An 18,783-nucleotide genomic window follows, 5' to 3' on the forward strand; every position below is an offset into this window, starting at 1 on the left:
AATCCATTCCAACGCACCAGATTGGAAAACGTCAGCATGCCGTTGTCCTGCGTCAGGAGGTTGGACCGAAACACCCCTCCGCTGAGAGACAGGAGAACTCCGCCAAGAGCCTGGTCATCCTCCGATCTGATCTGTTGTTGAAAAAGCAATAGTTTTAGGCATAAGCGGAGTTGCTTTATGAAGAAGGGTTCAATTCCAAAGCCTCTTGGGGAGTGCCCAGATGTGGTGGCTCGGAGCACTCAGCCGTACGCAGAGGAAAACCAGCCACATCTGCAGCGCATCCCCGACCTCCTGCGAGACCTCAGGGCTGCAGGTGTGTGCTCAGCATCGGGGCTCACAGCCACACACAGCATGTGCCACCACAACAGTCATGCTCTGTCACTGCACAGGACATGCTGGGGGTTAGAACAAAGTACCCCAAAGATGAGAACCACCCACTACTTGGACCAGACTGTCCATGAAAAAAATCACTTTGAGGGATAAAACTCATCAAGAGAAGGTGGTCCAACTCTACAAACACAAAGAAAAGCAGTTTTTTGGACTGCAGGTTCTAACTTTCACTATCTAAAAATTGCAAAATATCTGCTGCATGGCAAGTCACGGTCCACAACTAACTGAGATTTGTTTCCCTGTGACAAAATTATCCCCAAATCCCACACTCATTTGTGTTCGGCTGGAACACATGGGTTAATTTTTTTGCCTGTCTAGCTCTAACTGCACACATTATTCATTCAGAACCCAAACTGTTTAGAACATTACCTCAAATGTCACCCCAGCAAGAGCAAAAGCTTTGAAGTCCCCAACTGTTCCTTCTACTGCAGTCAAAACAAACCCTTCTTTCTGTGCGGTAACTGTGTATTCCAAGTCACTGTGGAGTGGGCCAACACTTCAAATAAAAGGAAAGAACTCATTTTTAAAAAAACACTTGGATATCACGCACACGTTGTCAAGTCACTATTGCATTTTAACTACAGAGTCCAAAAGATGAAGCCAGATCCATTAATTACCTGTAAGCACCTTTGTCATCGGTGAAAACTGTGATGAGCGGGGAAGCTGCTCCCTTTTCACCAATGATGATCTCAACGCCTTCCAGTTCAGGATGAATTCGCCCTTCCAGAAACAAGCCTGCTTTTCCATGAATCTCCTTCAGCTTTCCAGGACAACTCTCTTGGTCATTGCATAGGGGATTTAAGACAAATCAGAAAGCCAAAAATAGACTTGCCATTCTGTCTTATAGCAAGAGTGTAACTACTTCCAAAGTGATCAGCTGATGTTCTTTCACCTTAGAACAAGAGATCAACCCACACAATTCCACAGCCTCTCAACACATTTCAAAACACCTGAACGTGCATAAAATCTGTAACTAAGTCCCAAAGCTTTAAGCACATCTCCAAAGCAAACATTCTGGATTTGCTAAGTGCTCTAACGATTAAGTTACGTATACTGCGGCCACATGGAGAAGATTCCAACGATATTCCCTTCTAGCTGATATTACACTGAACTTTGACACATCAGCATATATCGTGTTTGATGACATAAGTAAAATTGTGTTCCCCTCCCTTCCAATGTATTTAGAATGTGCACGACAAAGAGGCACATAAAAGGGGTACCTAACATTTTCTAGTGATTTCAGACCAAGTCTGTTCACTTAGGAACCTGAGAGCAAGATGGACATCGACATAACAAGTACGATCAACTGATTAAGGATAATCCTAACAGAAACTTGAATTTGGTAACAGAATACGAATATCGCTTCTGCAGAACTGTTTTTCTAAATGAGAGTAATACGAACAATTCTGAGAATCTGGTGTAACATCCAGAAGTTTAGTCCTTCCTCTTGTGCCAGGTGCTCTTTCAGCACTTGAAGCATATTCTGCTCTACTTGCAGCCTCTACCAAATACCTGGGTTTCCAGATTCCAGAGTGAAATTGGCCTACAGAAACAGCTGCAACCGAAACTTTCTTAACATTAGCTTTGAAAAGTTATTAATCTATAAGGATACATTTCTGCCTTAAATTTCTACTCCGTTCAAACTAGATTTTGTTCATATTTACCTCCACTAACAACAGTTTCCACATAGGATGGGTAGAAAAGCAGCTCTTTGGATGATGGTGTCACAGTAATTTTCTCTCCAGATCTATAAAACACAAATAAGATACAATTAGAAGAAAACTAAATTAGCAGCTCTCATGTAGAGCAGAACACTTGCAAATTGACCCAAGAATCCATCTAAATACCCCAAGGAAAAAAAATATCAACAATAACCTAAGCAAAATTCATTTTATGTGGTACTATTAATATTTTCCATTTAGCTGACAGTCATCAGAAACAGGCACAAGTACCCACACAGCACGGAATATGTCATTAATCTGTTTGGTGGAGGCACCAGACAACTGTACACGGAACAGACCTCGCCCATTGGAGCTTGGTATTACCTTGCCCAGTAGGAAAATTCATATAAGAACGGTCCTTGGAGTTCCTCCACCATTTCTTGCACTGGTGGTTTGGTTCCTTCCTCCTCTTGGCCTTTCTTTTCTCTCTCTTGTCGGCGGGTCTCAATTTCTGCCAGCTGCTGCTCCCGACGCACCTCCTGAACAGATTTCAGGGGCCCTAAAACTAAGGCAGGTTCACTGTCAATGGACGACCTGAAAACACAGAGGAGAAAACAAAATCATCTCCTTGCACACTGAGGGATAAGAGCTCGTTATATCTGTTCATTACTGCCTTTATACCACAGCAGACAAGTTCCAGGATTTTTTCTTTAATCCATTATGCACTATGGGTAACCCACCTGGCCTAGCAGGATGGGACCTACTGGTAACTCCCATAAGTTCTGCCCCATCGTGCTATAACAATTCAAGAAATTATGGCCTCCACCTGCATCCCACTGCAGAGCCAGCGCCACACGCCGACATCTCAACCACCTTGCAGAGTCCAACAGCTTAGCTTAAGCTTAAGTTCTGGTGAGCAGAGTCTTGATTTTGCACCATGTACCAGCCGACAGCTGAAGCACAGAAGCACTGACACGCTAGCACGACTCAGAAATTCTTAAGCCAAAGACCAGTTTGCAAGAGTACCTTCAACAGAGCCCTAAACCAAAAAGAGAAAGACTACAATTCCAAACCTGAGAACAAGCTTAATACAGAAAGGATGACTTACACAAAATAAAATGACTGGTAAGCTCACTTGTTTTTTTTCCAGTATTAGGAACTTTCCCTCAGAATCCACCTCTCAGGAGTATACAAGGAGAAAAAAAACCTCCTACCACAAATACTTCCAACAGCTGGCAATTCCCAGGAAAAGCTCTGAGTTCTAACCTATCTGCCCCATAGATCTGAACTATCCAGCTGTCTTCTCACTGTGCCCTGAACAGACTGCTGGATAAACTAAACCAGGCTGTTTAAATGAGCTCAGAACAATGCATCTCGTTTCACCTTCCCAGATATTACAGCCTCTCTTACCCAGCAATATCTTCTCATCTCCAACCATCCTTTGTATCTTATTTCCTGTTTCTTCTCCAATAGCCTGAAAAACTCTTGTAGGACATTGCAAAATTCTCTATGTGGATTGAACTGAAATGATCACATTACTTTTCTTACAACTGCTTTAGATTATCAGGGTAGTTCTGTCTCCTGCTTCAGCCTTCACCTATATTCTGCCTTTTTTAAGAGAAACAGATACCATCACTCTGTCACACTAAGTTTCATCAAGAGTTTAAACTCTTTCCTGCAGCCCACAGACAATACAAAATTATATCCCATTTTTGTCTTAAAACCTATTAAAAATACATACAGACATGCACACAGTCTCATTATATTAACAATAAATTACTACAGTCTTACTTTTCAGACATAAGAAGCCATCATGAAAAATTGTTAAGAATTAGCTTTATTTCTTGCTCCTTTTTAAGTGAAAGTTAACAGGTCACCACCATGGATCTGGTACACAAGCAGGGACTTTTAAACACAACTGTCTTGCTCTTAAATCCAGAGCTGTTCCTTTTATGTTGATGATATTCCACTAATCAGACTTTGGCTGCAAAGCCTCTTCAAAGCACTTGCCAATAGTCTCAAAAAACCCAACCAGCCCAGACGGTTGGTACAACAGTCACCTCCTCACTCAGCTGGTTTTTAAATCCTAATGGCTCTCTGCTATCTCAATGTTCCTCTCCCAGCTGCTGAGTTGCCCAGTAGTTGCAGTTATAGGTTCATTAAACTCAAGAAGCTCCAGGCAATGCTCTGCAGGTGATTTGTTCTCCGAGATGTTTTCTATGCTCAAAAAGTTGGAGAACCCCCAGTCTAGAACAAGCGGACATCAGCAGAGCATTAATGAAGCACTCATCGTTACCAGACACTTCCAAGCAGAGCTGGCACCTCATACAATTAAACATGTTCACAAACCAGTGCTACCTAGAGAGCTGTCTGCTCAGCTAAACATAAATTGGCACATTAGCGTGTAATCACTCTGCATGGTTTTCCTTTTATGACCCTCTTCACACCAGCAACAAAGCTCTAAAGCATCAGATTCTCATTTTGGGGAAACAAAAAGTGAAAAAAATAGATAACAGTGCTGAAGAGCTCAGACCCAAGTTAAACAACACCCTCTGAATCCTGAAGTTTCAGTTCATTAAAGTGCATGAAAACTCAGAAAACCCTTCCTTTTTACCATTGCACACAAGTATATTGGGGCTATATCGAAATGAAGCGACAACGTTCAAACTGAGAACTGGGAATTATTTATCCATCTACAAAAATCTCAAAGCACAGCTTAGCAAAGAAACATCTTGCAGTCTAGAGCTGGATGCCATCTCCTTAGAAAACAGTCACCACGGTTTAAAACCAGAGTAAAATTTTAAGAGACAGATGTCTTTGCCTTTCTCTTTTTATAGCCCCAAGATTTCTTTGTTCTTACTTAATGGTAATGGTCACATCCATCAGTTTATCTGTTACAATCGTGCCAAGGACATGGTGTCGAACTGCAGTGAGCGTCAGAATACTAGGAGAGGACCTGTAAATCAAAGTTACAAATAGGTGAATTCAAGGTTCCCATCCTAAAGAAAATAATGAAATCTTATTTGGCAGAGTTTGCGTTCCCATCCCTAAGTCTGAAGTGCTTTATAAAAGAGGATACACAAATTACACAGCAAAGCCGTGGTGCTGAGACGATAGCACATTGGAAAGGGAACATTTTCCAGCTCAGAACCCCAACCCACTGCACGACACTGGCCAAATCAATCCCTTCCTTTGTGCCTCCTGCTTCCTCCCAAGCTAAAGCTGATTGGATTGATGGATATGTACGATCCCTTTACACACAGCAGGACACCCAGGCATTTGTCATATCAGTCATAGTTCATCAAGATGCCTCAAGTCTAATGGTGTTTTGCTACCAACAGAGGGTTTCAGCATCTACCAGGCACTCACTCTGCGCTGGCTCTCATGTTCAGCACATCTCTCTTCAAAGTACTTGTAATACACTAACACAGCAGAAAAAAATCAGGTTTTCATGCTGAATTTGTTTTCTGCCATGCTAATGAATTAGAAGTAGTCTGGAAGCAGAAATCCTCTTTTTGGAAGGAAAGAGCCATTAAGTACATTGCCAGACTATAACCTATAAATGACTAATAAAACATGGCTGAGTTGCGAAGATCAGCACCGCTTACTTGTGATCAGGGCGAATATTTATCTAGCTTGCAAAAACTGGGGTGAGCAGAATCAAACCACCACAGAGTTACAGCACCACAACGGTGGTATATACCTACTGGTAAACTTACTACCCTGTCCTTTGCATTTCAACTCTCACAAGCGATTAACAGTTTCCACTGAAATATCTCCGCTTTGTTACAAAGCAAAACCAACATTAAACAGACAGAGAGCTGACAAAAATATCCATTTGAAGTACTAACAGCATCTCTAAAGCCTATCATTACTTGATTATATTTTTTTTTAGACTAGAAAGGACAAGAGAACGCATCTGACACACTTTGCTAAAGCTTTCCTCTGTTGGTTATAGCCAGCCATAGCAACACATCCTGAATGCCAAAAGAAAGCGGCTGCAGAAGGAAGCTTTGAGAAAGCACACTGACAGGCATAACATCAAAACCAGATTTTGCTCTTACGTGTCATAAGTGTAATATTCGTGTTCAAACTGGTGGCAGGAACGTGGAGTCACTTCATATACACCTGTAAACATTGAACCAAAGAATGATCTACAGAAAAAAAAATCATCAAGCTTACTGTGTTGGATGAATTGTCGAGATCACATGAGACCTGAGGTACAGAAACAATTACAAAATGTGACTATATATGTACTACCTTTTACACAGACACTTGTAAATGAATTCACCTCTGTTCAGGCACAGATCACCACTAGAAGCTGCACAGCATTTGCAATACATACTGATACAAAACACCATTAGGCATCACTACAGATAAAAATAATTACAAACACAACAAACCAAACAAGCTCAGCTGTAACCTATTATGGTCCCATAGCTGATACCCTTTGGCTGATTATAGAACCCTTGTGTTATTGCCTTGTGAATGAGACTACTGGCTCTGATGATGAAAAGCTCAAGGCTGAAGAATGAATCAAAACCAAACATATTTTTAATTGTTCTGCTAAGGGGCCATAACAGAATTAGCTCTAAGACATTAGGACGGGAAAAAAACATCTAATTTTAAACCATTCTTTTTTCCTGACGTACGCTGTAGTACTTCTAACAGTTATCCCTCAGGAATCCTGTATTGAAATGAAACTTCTATTTGTAACTCACATTCTAATGTGAGTGATAAACAGAACCCATACAAACAAGATGATTTTAACATGCTCTTTCTTCAACCAAGATCGAAGTCCTCCACTGAGACAAAAAAGAAAATAGTATTTTGCTTCTGGAATCCGTATTTAGGTGAAGGACTAAACAGCAGAAGAATTCTAAAAGCTTAGAACAATGCATTTATATAGAGATGGAAATAAAATACTGTCTCTCAGAAACTATAATAGTTTGTTTTTGTGTGTTGTTGTTTGTTGTTTTGATTTGGGGGTTTGTTTGTTGTTGTGTCTTGGTGGTGGTTTGGAAGGGGGGGTGTTTGGTTTGATTTGGTTTAATTCCCAGTAATATTAGTTCACTGGTTCTTTGTGTTTTAAACTAACATGTTAGAGCTGTTACCTGGCTTTGAAAGACAGAACCTGTTCACTCCTTTGGACAGGTTATAAACACCAACGTTCTCTGGTCCATTTCCATCCTGATAAAATTCCTGTGAAGCCACAGTCACCATTAGTAACTACCAAACAACAAAACGAAACCAGGATTTGCCTGAAGACACATTAATACTTCTCTTTTATAGCAGCTAACAACATAAGGCCATTTTTAAGAGACAAATCCCAAAGCACTCTTCACACCAGTGTTGCTGTGCTACGCGACTCCCCGTAGCCATGAGAAAGCCTCAATTCCAAGCATAATCCAACCCACCTACATAAGATCTTTACATAAAACACAAGGACATTTGTTACCTACATACCAGTGTAATTGCATGAGAAAGAGAACACCTCAGCATATATCCAGTCTGCCTGAATTCCACTCCTGAAACATCTTCCTCCAGGACTTCCAGCTCCAAAGACTTATTCTTCCAGCACCAGTCTTCATGGATAATGCTCACTAGAATACACCACACAAAGCATTTTTGTAAGTAAAACTGTGTGAGTAAGGGTAGGTTTTGAGGTACAAAATGCTTCTATCACTCTCACTTCCCTGACAACAATCTTCAAAGCCAGATACACAACAATGGCTGTAGGAACAGAGCTGGCTCACAGCACTGCAGCATCACCAGGAATCCAATGCATCTCGGAACAGAAAAGTTATAATAAAAAGGAATAATGAGGTCTGGTCACCCTGGGGAGTTCCGTGATGTGACAGTCAAAGAAGCCTGGAGGACATCAGAACCTAACTCCAACCTCACCTCACATCAAGATGGTCTGACTCATCTATAAGAAGAGCAATCTGCATATCTACACCTTCCTCTGGAAAACTCTGCCTAGTAGTCCAAGGCAGGCTCAGGAGAGGTTCTCTGGAAGCAGAAGAACAAGGTTATGCCCCTGTTTTCTGGTTTGCGACAAGTCAGGTCATGATAAAGCCCTTTCTCCTCACAGCAGCCATGCAAAACCCTAAAACTTACAAGAGCAGCTACCTGTAAGCTGACAAAAGAGTTAAACACACAACATTAAGAAAACTTGCTGCGCTGTTCTATATTATTTTTCCAGGTTCTCTCAATTTTCAGAACTAGTTCCACATTGGGCACACTGTAAACGTTATCCGTAAGAACAGAAGCATACAGATTAAGTCACAAATTTAGCTACTAAGGTAACACTTGAAGCAGTTCCCAGTTATCCCACCTTTGTATTTGCCAGGCAGCACATTTTCAAATGTGAAGGCCACTGAGTCTGTGTTTCCAGAGAGCTGCAGGTTGCGTTTTTCACCCGGGCGGCTCACGGACTGTAATGTCACCATCAGATCGCCACAAGCATCTGCACAGAAAACACAGCAGAAAATGAGACTGCGTTCTGGCTTGGCAGCTCTGCCTCCAAAACCCCCACCCCAAGCAAGCTTCCTGTGCACCAACATTAAAATCATTACTCTCTTCCCATAGAGAACATTTCCAATTAAAACTCTTGTATTTCTTAGGTACATGTGTACCAGTGTTTTTTGCATTCTTCAGCAAGTTCAAGACTGTTAATCATACACTTTAATCTAATGGTGAGTGACAACCAGAGGCCAACACTAAATCCCTAGGTCCACCCTGCTCTGCAGAGACTACAGGGCCCAGAAAACACCTGAGACATACAGTATCCCTGGTGTCAGCCACGAGCATTTCCTTCCAGAACTTACCCATCTTCTGAGGAACGCAAACAGGTTAGAATTCCTTCCCGATGAAGGAATATTTGCTTATTCCTAGCAAGTATTAAAAATAGGTACATAACGTTACCCCAAGCTTTCTTAAAGTACCTTATTAGGCTGTAAGGTGTCCCAAAAAAAGAGCTGCTGGAAGTTAATTTCCTTTTCTGCTGATGGGGCTAACCACACCAAGTGGCTTGATCTGAAGAGTACTCATGCACACACACATCACTCAAGTTCTGTGTTCCCATTTCCACTCCACGTTCAAATCTGGCTTACCTAAACAAGAGATCTTCCCTGAGACGGATGCCAAAAACTGAGTGAAGGTCACATCCATTACTGGTCTGTCTGTAACAGCAACAGGGAACATTTTGGGTTTCAAAGCCAGTCCTGCTCTGGTCTCAGCCTCTGGAATAATCACCTGTAGAGCACATGACATCAAGACATCACTGGCTTTTAAAAAACAGCCCAAACACACCCCTCTGCTGAGTTCAATCCACTTATCAGAAATTAGAAAACAGAAATGTACTGTAAATCCCAGGCAAGGCAAAACCAGCCTCCCAAATATGCCTTCAAAATTCTATATTAAAAATCCTCCAAAGAACTGCAATGAAACTGAGCTAAAAGTCCTCCAAACAGCTTGGTTTCAAAAGTCAGAGTGAACTTCACTTCAGGATATACTGCTGCCTTCTACGTTAGGCTAATTCATTATCTATAAGGACAATTAAGGTCTTAATAACCGTGCACTTCCTTATCTCCCACAACACAGAATTCAGGGTGGCTGTACTACAGGTTCTGCTGTGACCTACAATCTCAGGAACCATTTAGGCATCTGAGAACAGTACACATTACACGGCTCACTCACAGGATAATATATTAAGGTAAGTGATCTAAGGGACATCACAACTCAATGACTTGATCTCCTTTTAACAAGAGTGAAGGACAACGAGCATGGGAATTTCAGCTTATTAAGAAAAAACAACAACAAAAAAGTTGTAATTGTTTAAATAGTGCAAACAGGAGAAAAGGATCAGGAAAAACTAAATTCAGCTTCTCAGCTTTTAGAAATTACATGTTTAAAATGGAAAACCTCATGACAGTCCTAAAACGAAGAAATGGAAGCTCTTTCTTACCTGAACATTGTATGTACCCGGTTTTGCCTTAAAACAAAATGTTCCCTGAGGATCAGTTTCTGTTGTAACCAGTGACGCTTTGTCCTTGTCCTGAGGCATCATGGTCACCTTGTATTTACTCATCTGTTTGACTGTGTCAGGGAAACGAGTTACTGAGATCCGGCCACACACACTGAATCTGGAATATAAGCCAGGCATCAGAAGAAATATTAATATCTTGATTCGACAAAGTTCATAAAAAGATACTTATTTTAAACCTTCCTTAAAAGGTAAACCTCGCTGTTGTGGTACTAACACATGAATTCAAATGGATTTCTCCTGAAAAGAGCGTTCATATCAAAGAGATACTATAAGCAAACAGGGTGGAGCACGTGCAAACTCATGCACAATTAAGGGGAACTTTTCTTTTACAATGAGCTCACCATGATGTTATGTTTTTATTTGCAAGCACGTTCCTTCGTTCCTTCACTATTTCGCCCCTCAATCCCTTCAAGCCTTTTTTCTTAATCTCTTTTTTTTTCAGCTAGGTGGGCAATTGCCTTAGGATTGCCCTCCCTCAGGTTTTAAATGGTTTGACATGTTTTGTGTCAAAGATCTCAAACATGATAGGTAATTCACCTGAACATAATCCTAGTATACCTACTTTCGTGAAAACACAATATGACATATTAGAAACGGTTAAGTTTTACTTCTCACCTTCAACAGTACAACATATTTAGTAACTTAATCAACTTAATGCAACTGATCATCACACAGATGTTTTTTTTAATTAGCTAGCTAAGGCCGTATGAGCTAGTTGCCCTTTGCCTCAATAAATTCCTAGTTTTCACTTCTCCAGAAAGTTCCCACTATTTCCTCCTCCAGGAGAAGCTCCTCAACAGAGAACCACCCCCTTTGTCTTCCTCAGCTCACATGTCTCTCCCACCACTGCCTACACCCCCAAAATCATCCTGTTGCCATTATACAGGTTCATGCCCAGCAGCCAAAGAACCACAAAGAAGAAAAAGACAATACTAACAGAAGACGACTCTGACCTTGAGAGTGCTGAGCAATAAAACGTAAAGGTTTGGTACAACACTGGACTAGACAGTTATGAATTAATACCTCCACTTTTGCACAGGAGGAGGGTACCTGAAGTGCAGCATCAGCAGCAGAAAGCCTCCCTGTTCCTGCCTTGGTTGACACACAGTTCTGTAATTGCTCAATATACCCGTGTTTTAGCATCTTTGTTTACATGGGAGAGGTTATTAAGAGGGAGTTCTAAGCCTTAACTAGTACTGAGCAAAATACTGTGGACAAAACATCGCTCTGCACTCATACTGTCCTATTTACCTTGAATTTCTCAAGCTCCTGACAACAGTACACAAGTCTGGGCATGATGCGGGAAAGGACACGCATTTTTAAGACCTTGTCCACATACCAAATGACATTTCCATCACGTCACCAGTACTTACCCTGTTGCAATGATGTTTGCTAGCTGGGGTGTATTTGGTGCGATCTTCACTGTAATAGTATCGAAGAAGAGATGCTCTTTCTTGGCATGAATGGTGTATGTACCTGTTGTTATGTTCTCAAGGCGGAAAGAGCCATCAGCTTTTGTTTTTACTGTAATAAATAAACAGACCAGTTAAAAACACAGCAAGTCTTGACTGTCTATTCTTAGGTGTCAAAGAGTTAGAGAGCATGCACTGCTTTAGGCTATTTTTAATTTACATTGCAAGACAAAGAAACAGTATTACGCTCTCTTACTAGACCAACCTTCATTTCTGTATTTCAAAATACATTTTGTCATACAGTTGAAAGAAAATATAAGAGATTTTCTACAGCAAAACAAATCAATACCTAATACTCTCATCTAAGGCAAAAAATGCAAAATTAGTCAACTGCATGAAAACCAGTTTAGTGTTTCAAATAAATCACAACAGTAGTAGTATATTATTCCAAAGGCTTCATTTAATCTCATACATGAAGAACGAAACCACTGCTTACCTTTAATCTGATTGTTTAGAGTCACAGTGGCATCAGCAACTCCTTCTCCTTCAGGACCATTGAGCACCCTCCCTGTGACAGAGAAACCCATCACATGGAAAACAGGCTGAAAAAGGAAAAAGTCAACATTAATCTTTACTCAGTAAAAGCAAACACACACCAGTGGCAATCAACAACGACTGCTTTCACCCCACGCACATATAAAGGCAATTTATTTCCAGCTTTAGGAAAAAGAAAATTACCAGGAAAATCACAATGTAAGTACGTATCAATCTCCAGGCACACTGTTCCTGAATTACAGGAAGAGATTCTCAGTTTCTCCACATGAGTACAGTTCATAACGCCATTACACAAGGCACTCTGCAAACTGGACAAACTCACAGGCTCTTCTCCAGACATCTGACAATATGAATGAGTAAATTTAAGCAACCTGAAAAATTACTGCCTGTTTGCAACATGCACATTAAATTGAATACAGTACACAGCTTTTCCCTGTTTAGTTTCTTCCTAGTAAAAGGGACTGAAGTGTAGAAATACAGCGTGATGCCAGATACTGTCTTCTCCCTGCTGTGCAAGAGGGTGTGCGTAATAAATGTCTTCAAACTTCTTACAAAGAAGTTTTTCCATAATACACCTGCTTTCTGCTAAAATCAGTTATACTTTCACGGGTCAGAATGGCACAAAAAGACTATTTCCTCTGAACGCCTTACCTCAATCTGTAAACTGTCATGCTCTACAAGGAAGTCCAGTCTAGATGGAGCAACATCAAAGGTAATTCTCTCTCCCCTGTAGAATGGTATCTGAAAGAAGACACATCATTTTGACTCCTAAGAAGCTATGACGACACGATTGTTTGCCTTTACCATTTGACATGCCCTTATCACTAGCAGACACCTCTGTGAACGGTCAAACGGGCTACAAATTTCTTGGAAAAAATAACTCAGAGGGATGGAGACAGGAATAAAGGCAGTATTTCAAGGTTGTTTGATGGAAACCATACGAGATTATCAGCAGAGACAGAAAAGTCACCCTCAGAATACAGCAAAGGTACTCAGCTGCGCAAGAGCTTAGATACAGGAGACTGTATGATCATTGGAAGGGCTAAAGGAATGAAAGAAGTTTCAATCCCACTTCAAGATCACACAGACTGACAATGCCAAACAATCACTCCAGGCAGTGCACTGACAACCATGCTCCTGTACTGCTCAGACATAGCAAAGAGAACACGCAAAAAAGAAACAGAGAACTGGAAGGACAGGAGGTGGCTGTAGCCAGAAATCTCTCAGTGGCCCAGCAGCCTCCAGGTGCGGTTCTGTGACTGACCAATGTATTCAGGTCACTCAGAGCCTGTTTGCAAATAAGTCCTTCATCAGAAACCACACAGCTGAGCCCAATCACAGCGACCTACCTGACTGTCACATGCTTTAGGTTGGAAGTTCCTATTCCAATTATTTAATCCATTTCAACTATTTCTGTTTTAACAGCTACAAAGTTATGCATGACCTAGTTTAAAAAATGAAAGTTAACAATCCAATGGAGAGACAAGCATTTAACTTTCTAGCTACTTACCACAGTGTATTTCCCACTTGGCAGAGAAAGAAAACTGAAAGATCCATCTTCTTTTGACACAACATTGCACAAATAGGACAGCGACTCATCTCTGGACTGGAATCCATCCACAGGAGAAATATTGCAGCCTACGACGTCCTGTGGCAATAAATACAACTTCTTTTCCCATGGGAGAACAGAGAAAATAATCTTGGGGGGATGTAGGAGGGTTGGAAATGAAGGATGTGAGTAACTGTGAACGAAGGATGGGAAGTACAAAACTATTTCAGAGACAAAGTCTGATAGCATGGCCTACAATTCATGTCCAGGTATAAGAGGAAAAAACAACCAATAATCAATTTTATGGTAATGAGGACAGAAAAATGGAAAAGTCAACATCGCCCGGTACCCGAGAACCACCCTGCGTGTCTTCACATTAACTGACTCCAGTTCTGTGGACAAGGTTAATATTACAGAACAGAGCTCTCCTCTACATAACAAAACACAGGACAGGACCAAACATTTCACACTAATTTCATAATAGTTTTAGGGTGGCAATAGAAAGTATAGAACTTTATCTTCACATTGAAAGGCCAAAAAGCAATTGAGACCTCACGTTGAAGACAAATTACAGCTACTGTACAGTGAATTTCAGGATTTGTCTGGCAACATTTTGTGTGTTGTGCCAGAAGCTGGTCTTTCACCATGGAGAAGTGTCATTCTCACAAGGAAACACATTTACTAACCAAAATCTACATGCAAAAAGGTGTAACTGGAAAAATATTGTCTGAACCCCTTAACCCTGCTGACCCACAGAAAATACACAGATCAATAACATGCTGTGAATCATATTATATCTTGCACTTGTTGCCTGCTTTAGTTCAGGTCTTAGTTTTCTATGCCCCTGAACAGTTGGATTGTTGAGGAGCTTAGTTGTTTGAAAACAATAATGAAGAGTTCAAAGGAGTTGAAATTAAAGGAATCTTCTAATTTCTTGTGTTCAAAAAAATATGTAGATCTTAAACCTCAATTTTGCCCACAATGAAACAGATGGCTGTTGTGTTACACATCTACGGTATTCCATGGAGGCCATGAAGAAACTCAGCATGGACGTAAATGTTGTATTACAAGGGCCTTGTTGAAAAAAAAGATACAGCTTGAGGGGCTGTACAGTTTACGTTTTCTATAAGCCAAGCTCAAAGAAGGAGAGATGATTATCAGGGTAATATGAATCTAGATGCTATTTAGCTGCTTCTGATTTACATCCATACTCATATTGAAAAGGTACCAATACACCATTACCTCTTTAGTGACCGAAGAAGAGAAAAGGAGAAACATGACGCCTTTCATGGGTTCTCCATCACTCCTTACTGACCCAGAGACATTGTAGCCTGCGACAATCAGAGGGCTCGCAGCATAAGCATTAGAACTTGTCACCCGTACCACTGTCTTTGACTGAAATGCAGAAACATATACACTGTCATTGAAAGTAGGCATTAGATCTCATTTACAGCACCTAAAGAACAATCAGAAGCTGTATATTCAACAACAGAAACAGGCTATTCAAAACACAAAGGCACTAAAAGATACTTCTCAAAACAGTATTCTTCCTGTTTTACTGGTTGAGGAATTCGTCAGGATCTCAGAGCTCCTCAGAAAGCAAGCAGTCTGAGAGGGAAGGATTGGAGCAGCTGCTACAATGTGCAAGCTCCTCCAAAATGCATAGGATTAGAACACGGAATGCAAGAGCTCCTTTGCCAGTCCTTCCCTGGCTGGTTCCACTATTTCAAACTTGGCCTGCACGAGGCAGTTTCTTGACTACCTAAACTAAACTTACAAAAACTCCATGAACCTTGTCCACTCACAAAAACCCTTCCTGACACTAGTTGATCAAGACAAGGTCTAGTAGATCCACCCTCACTAAACAGGTAAACCAGAACTTTTGTAGGCTCTGACCTCTTTCAACATCCAGACAGGGTGAGACGCAAAGATTTCATATTCGCCAGGAAGCACTTTAAAGAAAGCGAACCTATAAGACAAGAAAGGGGTTACATCTCTTCAGAAACAGTCACAAACATCTGTTTGCTTCTGTAAATTCAGACTCTATACATATGTTAGAAAATGCATTTCAGAACTACTATAATGCCAGTTGACGTTGCAGAATTAAAATAATCTCGTGTAAATGAAGAGATTAATTAAGTATGCACCACACACACTCACTTTCCTCCAGGTTGTGTAACAGTTGATTGCATGTTGATGTCACTGCCAGCATTTCTCAGTACAACCTGGACTCCAGCAGGACCTAATGTCTGGCCTCTGCTGAGAACCTGTCAGAATGAAAAAAAAACAGAGTGTAAATCAATAAAAATAACTTGCAGAGCTGAAGCAGAATGTTTTTATGAAGGCAGAATTAACACAAGATGGAATAAAAAAAGACAAAGGAGTCTAACCTTTCCATTCACAGAAAACCCTGTGAACACAAAGTTAATGTCACCTCCTTTTGTGCAAATGTCATTAATGCCATCCACATGGATGTCTACACTGGTTGGTTCTGGAGGGGAAGAACAATGACACAACATGGTAGTCAGTGACAGAGCAATCATAAAACAATTCTACTTTAGCTTCACATAACTCCCACAGAAATGCATTAACTCAAGCACACAAGTGTTGCTCTGGAAGTCTTGCCTCAGCAAAGTTAAAGCAGCCACAAATCCCCATGTTAAAAAACCTCCTTCCTCCTTGCATTGCAATCATTTTTGTCAAAAACCCACACTCGTCAAATCAGTTCATGGGTTACTTTGTCAGCATCTATCTTACAGCTTTATTTTCCTCTGGCACAGTAAGTACACTTCAGTTACTAAAACCATACATTAGGCTTATTGAAAAGTGCTTGGTTTTCCCTACCAGCCACAAGTTAGAGGTAGTTATTAAGTCCCACATTGCAGATTTACTGTGCTATTGTAAGAAGACATACGAGCACTTACCAAAACTCCACCCTAGGGGAGGCTCAATCTTAAGAATGAAATCCCCCTACAAATAAAACAAACAAACAATAAATGTCTTCACCGATCTAAATTCAATTTAGCTACAGAATTAAAAATAAGTCAGAACACAAGCACCACACTACAGAGCGTAACGCAAGACTTGAATGTCCCATTCTCCCTTCCTCCTACTCAAGATACTCTGTTCAAAGCAGCAGCAACATCTACCCTAGCACGCTGGGATGCTGGGCTCACATCCAGCCAGCTAAGACCAAAAATTAAGTATCATCACGTTTATTCTGATTCCAGACCAAACCTGGCTCATGTTCAAGCAGCTCAGTGTTAGACAGTGTTCAAATCTATCTCTACCTGCCCCAACAGATGCACTTTAAACCAGCCTTTAGTATCTCCACTAGGAGGTCCTACTCAATCATTCTGCCCAAACATGGGATAATAAAATTTCAATCCTATTAAAAGGGTATTAATCTACACAGAGATCCTCTTTAAATCAGTGGGCACCACATATGTTCCGTCACATATGCTCTGAAGTTCATCCACAGAAAGGTTCAAAGACCTAAGAATGAAATTGCTGAGATTAGAAAGCATCTGGCATTCTTAGATTTGGAAGGACTTATTTCTGATCTAAGTTAATTTGCTCTTTAAAAGAGCAAAACACTTAGATCACTTGAGGGCAGCTTGTATTTAATTTGAATGGAAACATTTTTCCAGTCATTAAACTGGATACACTTCTGATTAAACTTCTGATTACTGACAATAAACTTCTGATACACTCTGACCTTCCTGAATGATTATTTTCCTAAGATATTTTTAGTATCTGCAACTAGTCATTCAAGTTATTTTCAATTCAGTCATCTCAAAACACATTCTACAGGCAGATACCTGAAAGCTTCACCTGTACTTGTAGGAACCTGCACTATTTTTGTGTTTGTGGAGCTGCAGACACATGGCTGCTGGCAGTAACCTGGTCTCCCAGTGCTGCAGTCATACAGACAAACAGCACAAACACCACACTGTAGATAATATTATCATGATAATACTTAACAATGAGAAAAAAAAAAAAAAAAAACAGTTGAAAGTTCGGTCCAAAACGAACTAAATGATGTCCCGATTCAAATATTTCATGGGTGGGTGTTGTTACAACATTTAATGTGCCGGCACAGGAGCCAGCCCTGGGATCTCAGCTTCTTACCTTATCGTACAGAGGAATCATGAAATAGCCATTGTTTGGAGCGCAATCTGTCTGGTACTTCAGAGTACCATGTTTTGTATATAACTTAATCTAAAAGAAACAAAAAAGGCAGGAAGACCCGTTAAAAGACGTGAGCAGAGCTGGAACCAGGTATCCTCTAACCAGGCGCTTTTATACTCCGGTTTCCCCAGGGTCACAGGGACCCGGTTTATCCTGAGAGAGGACTCGGAGCTGCCGGGCAGAGCCGGCAAAGGGCCCGTTCCCGCTTGGGACAGCCGCTGAGAGCAGAGCCCTGCTCCTCCGTCCCACAGCCAGGCTGGGCCGGGCCCAGGCCGAGCAGCCCGACACAGCGCGGGGCACAGGGCTCCAGCGCCTGCCGGACGGGCGGGGAGAGGCGGCGGCGCCCACCTCAATTAGGGAGTAGTTGATCTCCACGTCGGACTTGACGAAGCCGCCGCAGCCCACGACGATGTCCTCGGAGCCCCGCGCCAGCCCCCAGCACAGCGCGCAGAGCAGCGCGGCCGCCCCGACCCGCATCCCGCACAGCCCTGACTCAGCGCCGCCGGAACTGCCGCGCCGGGCCGGCTCTGCTGCCCCCTGCGGGCCCGGCGGACTCGCTCCCGCCGCCAGCTCGGCCCGGGGCGCTGCGGGACCGGTAGAATCACAGAATCATTTTGATTGGAAGAGACCCTCAGGATCATCGAGTTCAACCATAACCCACCCTGGCACTGCCCCATGTCCTGAGAACCTCATGTCCGTCTGTCCAACCCTCCAGGGATGGTGACTCCAGCGCTGCCCTGGGCAGCCTGTTCAATGCCCCACAGCCCTTTGGGGAAGAAATTGTTCTCCGGATCCAACCTCAACCTCCCCTGGCACAACTTGAGGCCATTTCCTCTGCTCCTGGCGCTTGTTCCTGGGGAGCAGAGCCCGACCCCCCTGGCTCCAAGCTCCTTTCAGGCAGCTCAGAGATCCGAAGGTCTCCCCTCAGCTCCTGTTCTCCAGCTGAACCCCGAGGTCCCTCAGCCGCTCCCATCA

The 18,783-nt window shown here is 41.9% G+C and overlaps 1 protein-coding gene across 1 annotated transcript in view; it reads right to left on the bottom strand.

Annotated features, from left to right (window-relative positions):
• The window catches only part of NOMO2 (NODAL modulator 2), a 29,497-nt gene extending 11,174 nt beyond the window's left edge, over positions 1 to 18,323 (bottom strand). Inside the window, exons 1-23 of the mRNA XM_065850547.2 lie at positions 18,157 to 18,323; positions 17,749 to 17,838; positions 16,542 to 16,587; positions 16,008 to 16,108; positions 15,778 to 15,884; positions 15,514 to 15,586; positions 14,860 to 15,012; positions 13,579 to 13,716; positions 12,720 to 12,809; positions 12,010 to 12,115; positions 11,475 to 11,625; positions 10,021 to 10,198; positions 9,167 to 9,308; positions 8,389 to 8,520; positions 7,518 to 7,654; positions 7,166 to 7,253; positions 6,116 to 6,179; positions 4,912 to 5,007; positions 2,436 to 2,645; positions 2,055 to 2,137; positions 1,008 to 1,167; positions 760 to 886; positions 18 to 131 (exon numbers count right to left, since the gene is read on the bottom strand). Of these exons, the coding sequence (XP_065706619.2) occupies positions 18 to 131; positions 760 to 886; positions 1,008 to 1,167; positions 2,055 to 2,137; positions 2,436 to 2,645; positions 4,912 to 5,007; positions 6,116 to 6,179; positions 7,166 to 7,253; positions 7,518 to 7,654; positions 8,389 to 8,520; positions 9,167 to 9,308; positions 10,021 to 10,198; positions 11,475 to 11,625; positions 12,010 to 12,115; positions 12,720 to 12,809; positions 13,579 to 13,716; positions 14,860 to 15,012; positions 15,514 to 15,586; positions 15,778 to 15,884; positions 16,008 to 16,108; positions 16,542 to 16,587; positions 17,749 to 17,838; positions 18,157 to 18,285 (2,715 nt within the window). The 5' untranslated portion in view covers positions 18,286 to 18,323. The remainder of the gene's footprint in view (positions 1 to 17; positions 132 to 759; positions 887 to 1,007; positions 1,168 to 2,054; positions 2,138 to 2,435; positions 2,646 to 4,911; positions 5,008 to 6,115; positions 6,180 to 7,165; positions 7,254 to 7,517; positions 7,655 to 8,388; positions 8,521 to 9,166; positions 9,309 to 10,020; positions 10,199 to 11,474; positions 11,626 to 12,009; positions 12,116 to 12,719; positions 12,810 to 13,578; positions 13,717 to 14,859; positions 15,013 to 15,513; positions 15,587 to 15,777; positions 15,885 to 16,007; positions 16,109 to 16,541; positions 16,588 to 17,748; positions 17,839 to 18,156) is intronic.
• Between the last annotated feature and the right edge of the window lie 460 nt (positions 18,324 to 18,783).

The sequence above is a fragment of the Patagioenas fasciata genome, chromosome 15 (genome assembly GCF_037038585.1).
Source record: "Patagioenas fasciata isolate bPatFas1 chromosome 15, bPatFas1.hap1, whole genome shotgun sequence".
Classification (NCBI taxonomy): Eukaryota; Metazoa; Chordata; class Aves; order Columbiformes; family Columbidae; genus Patagioenas; species Patagioenas fasciata.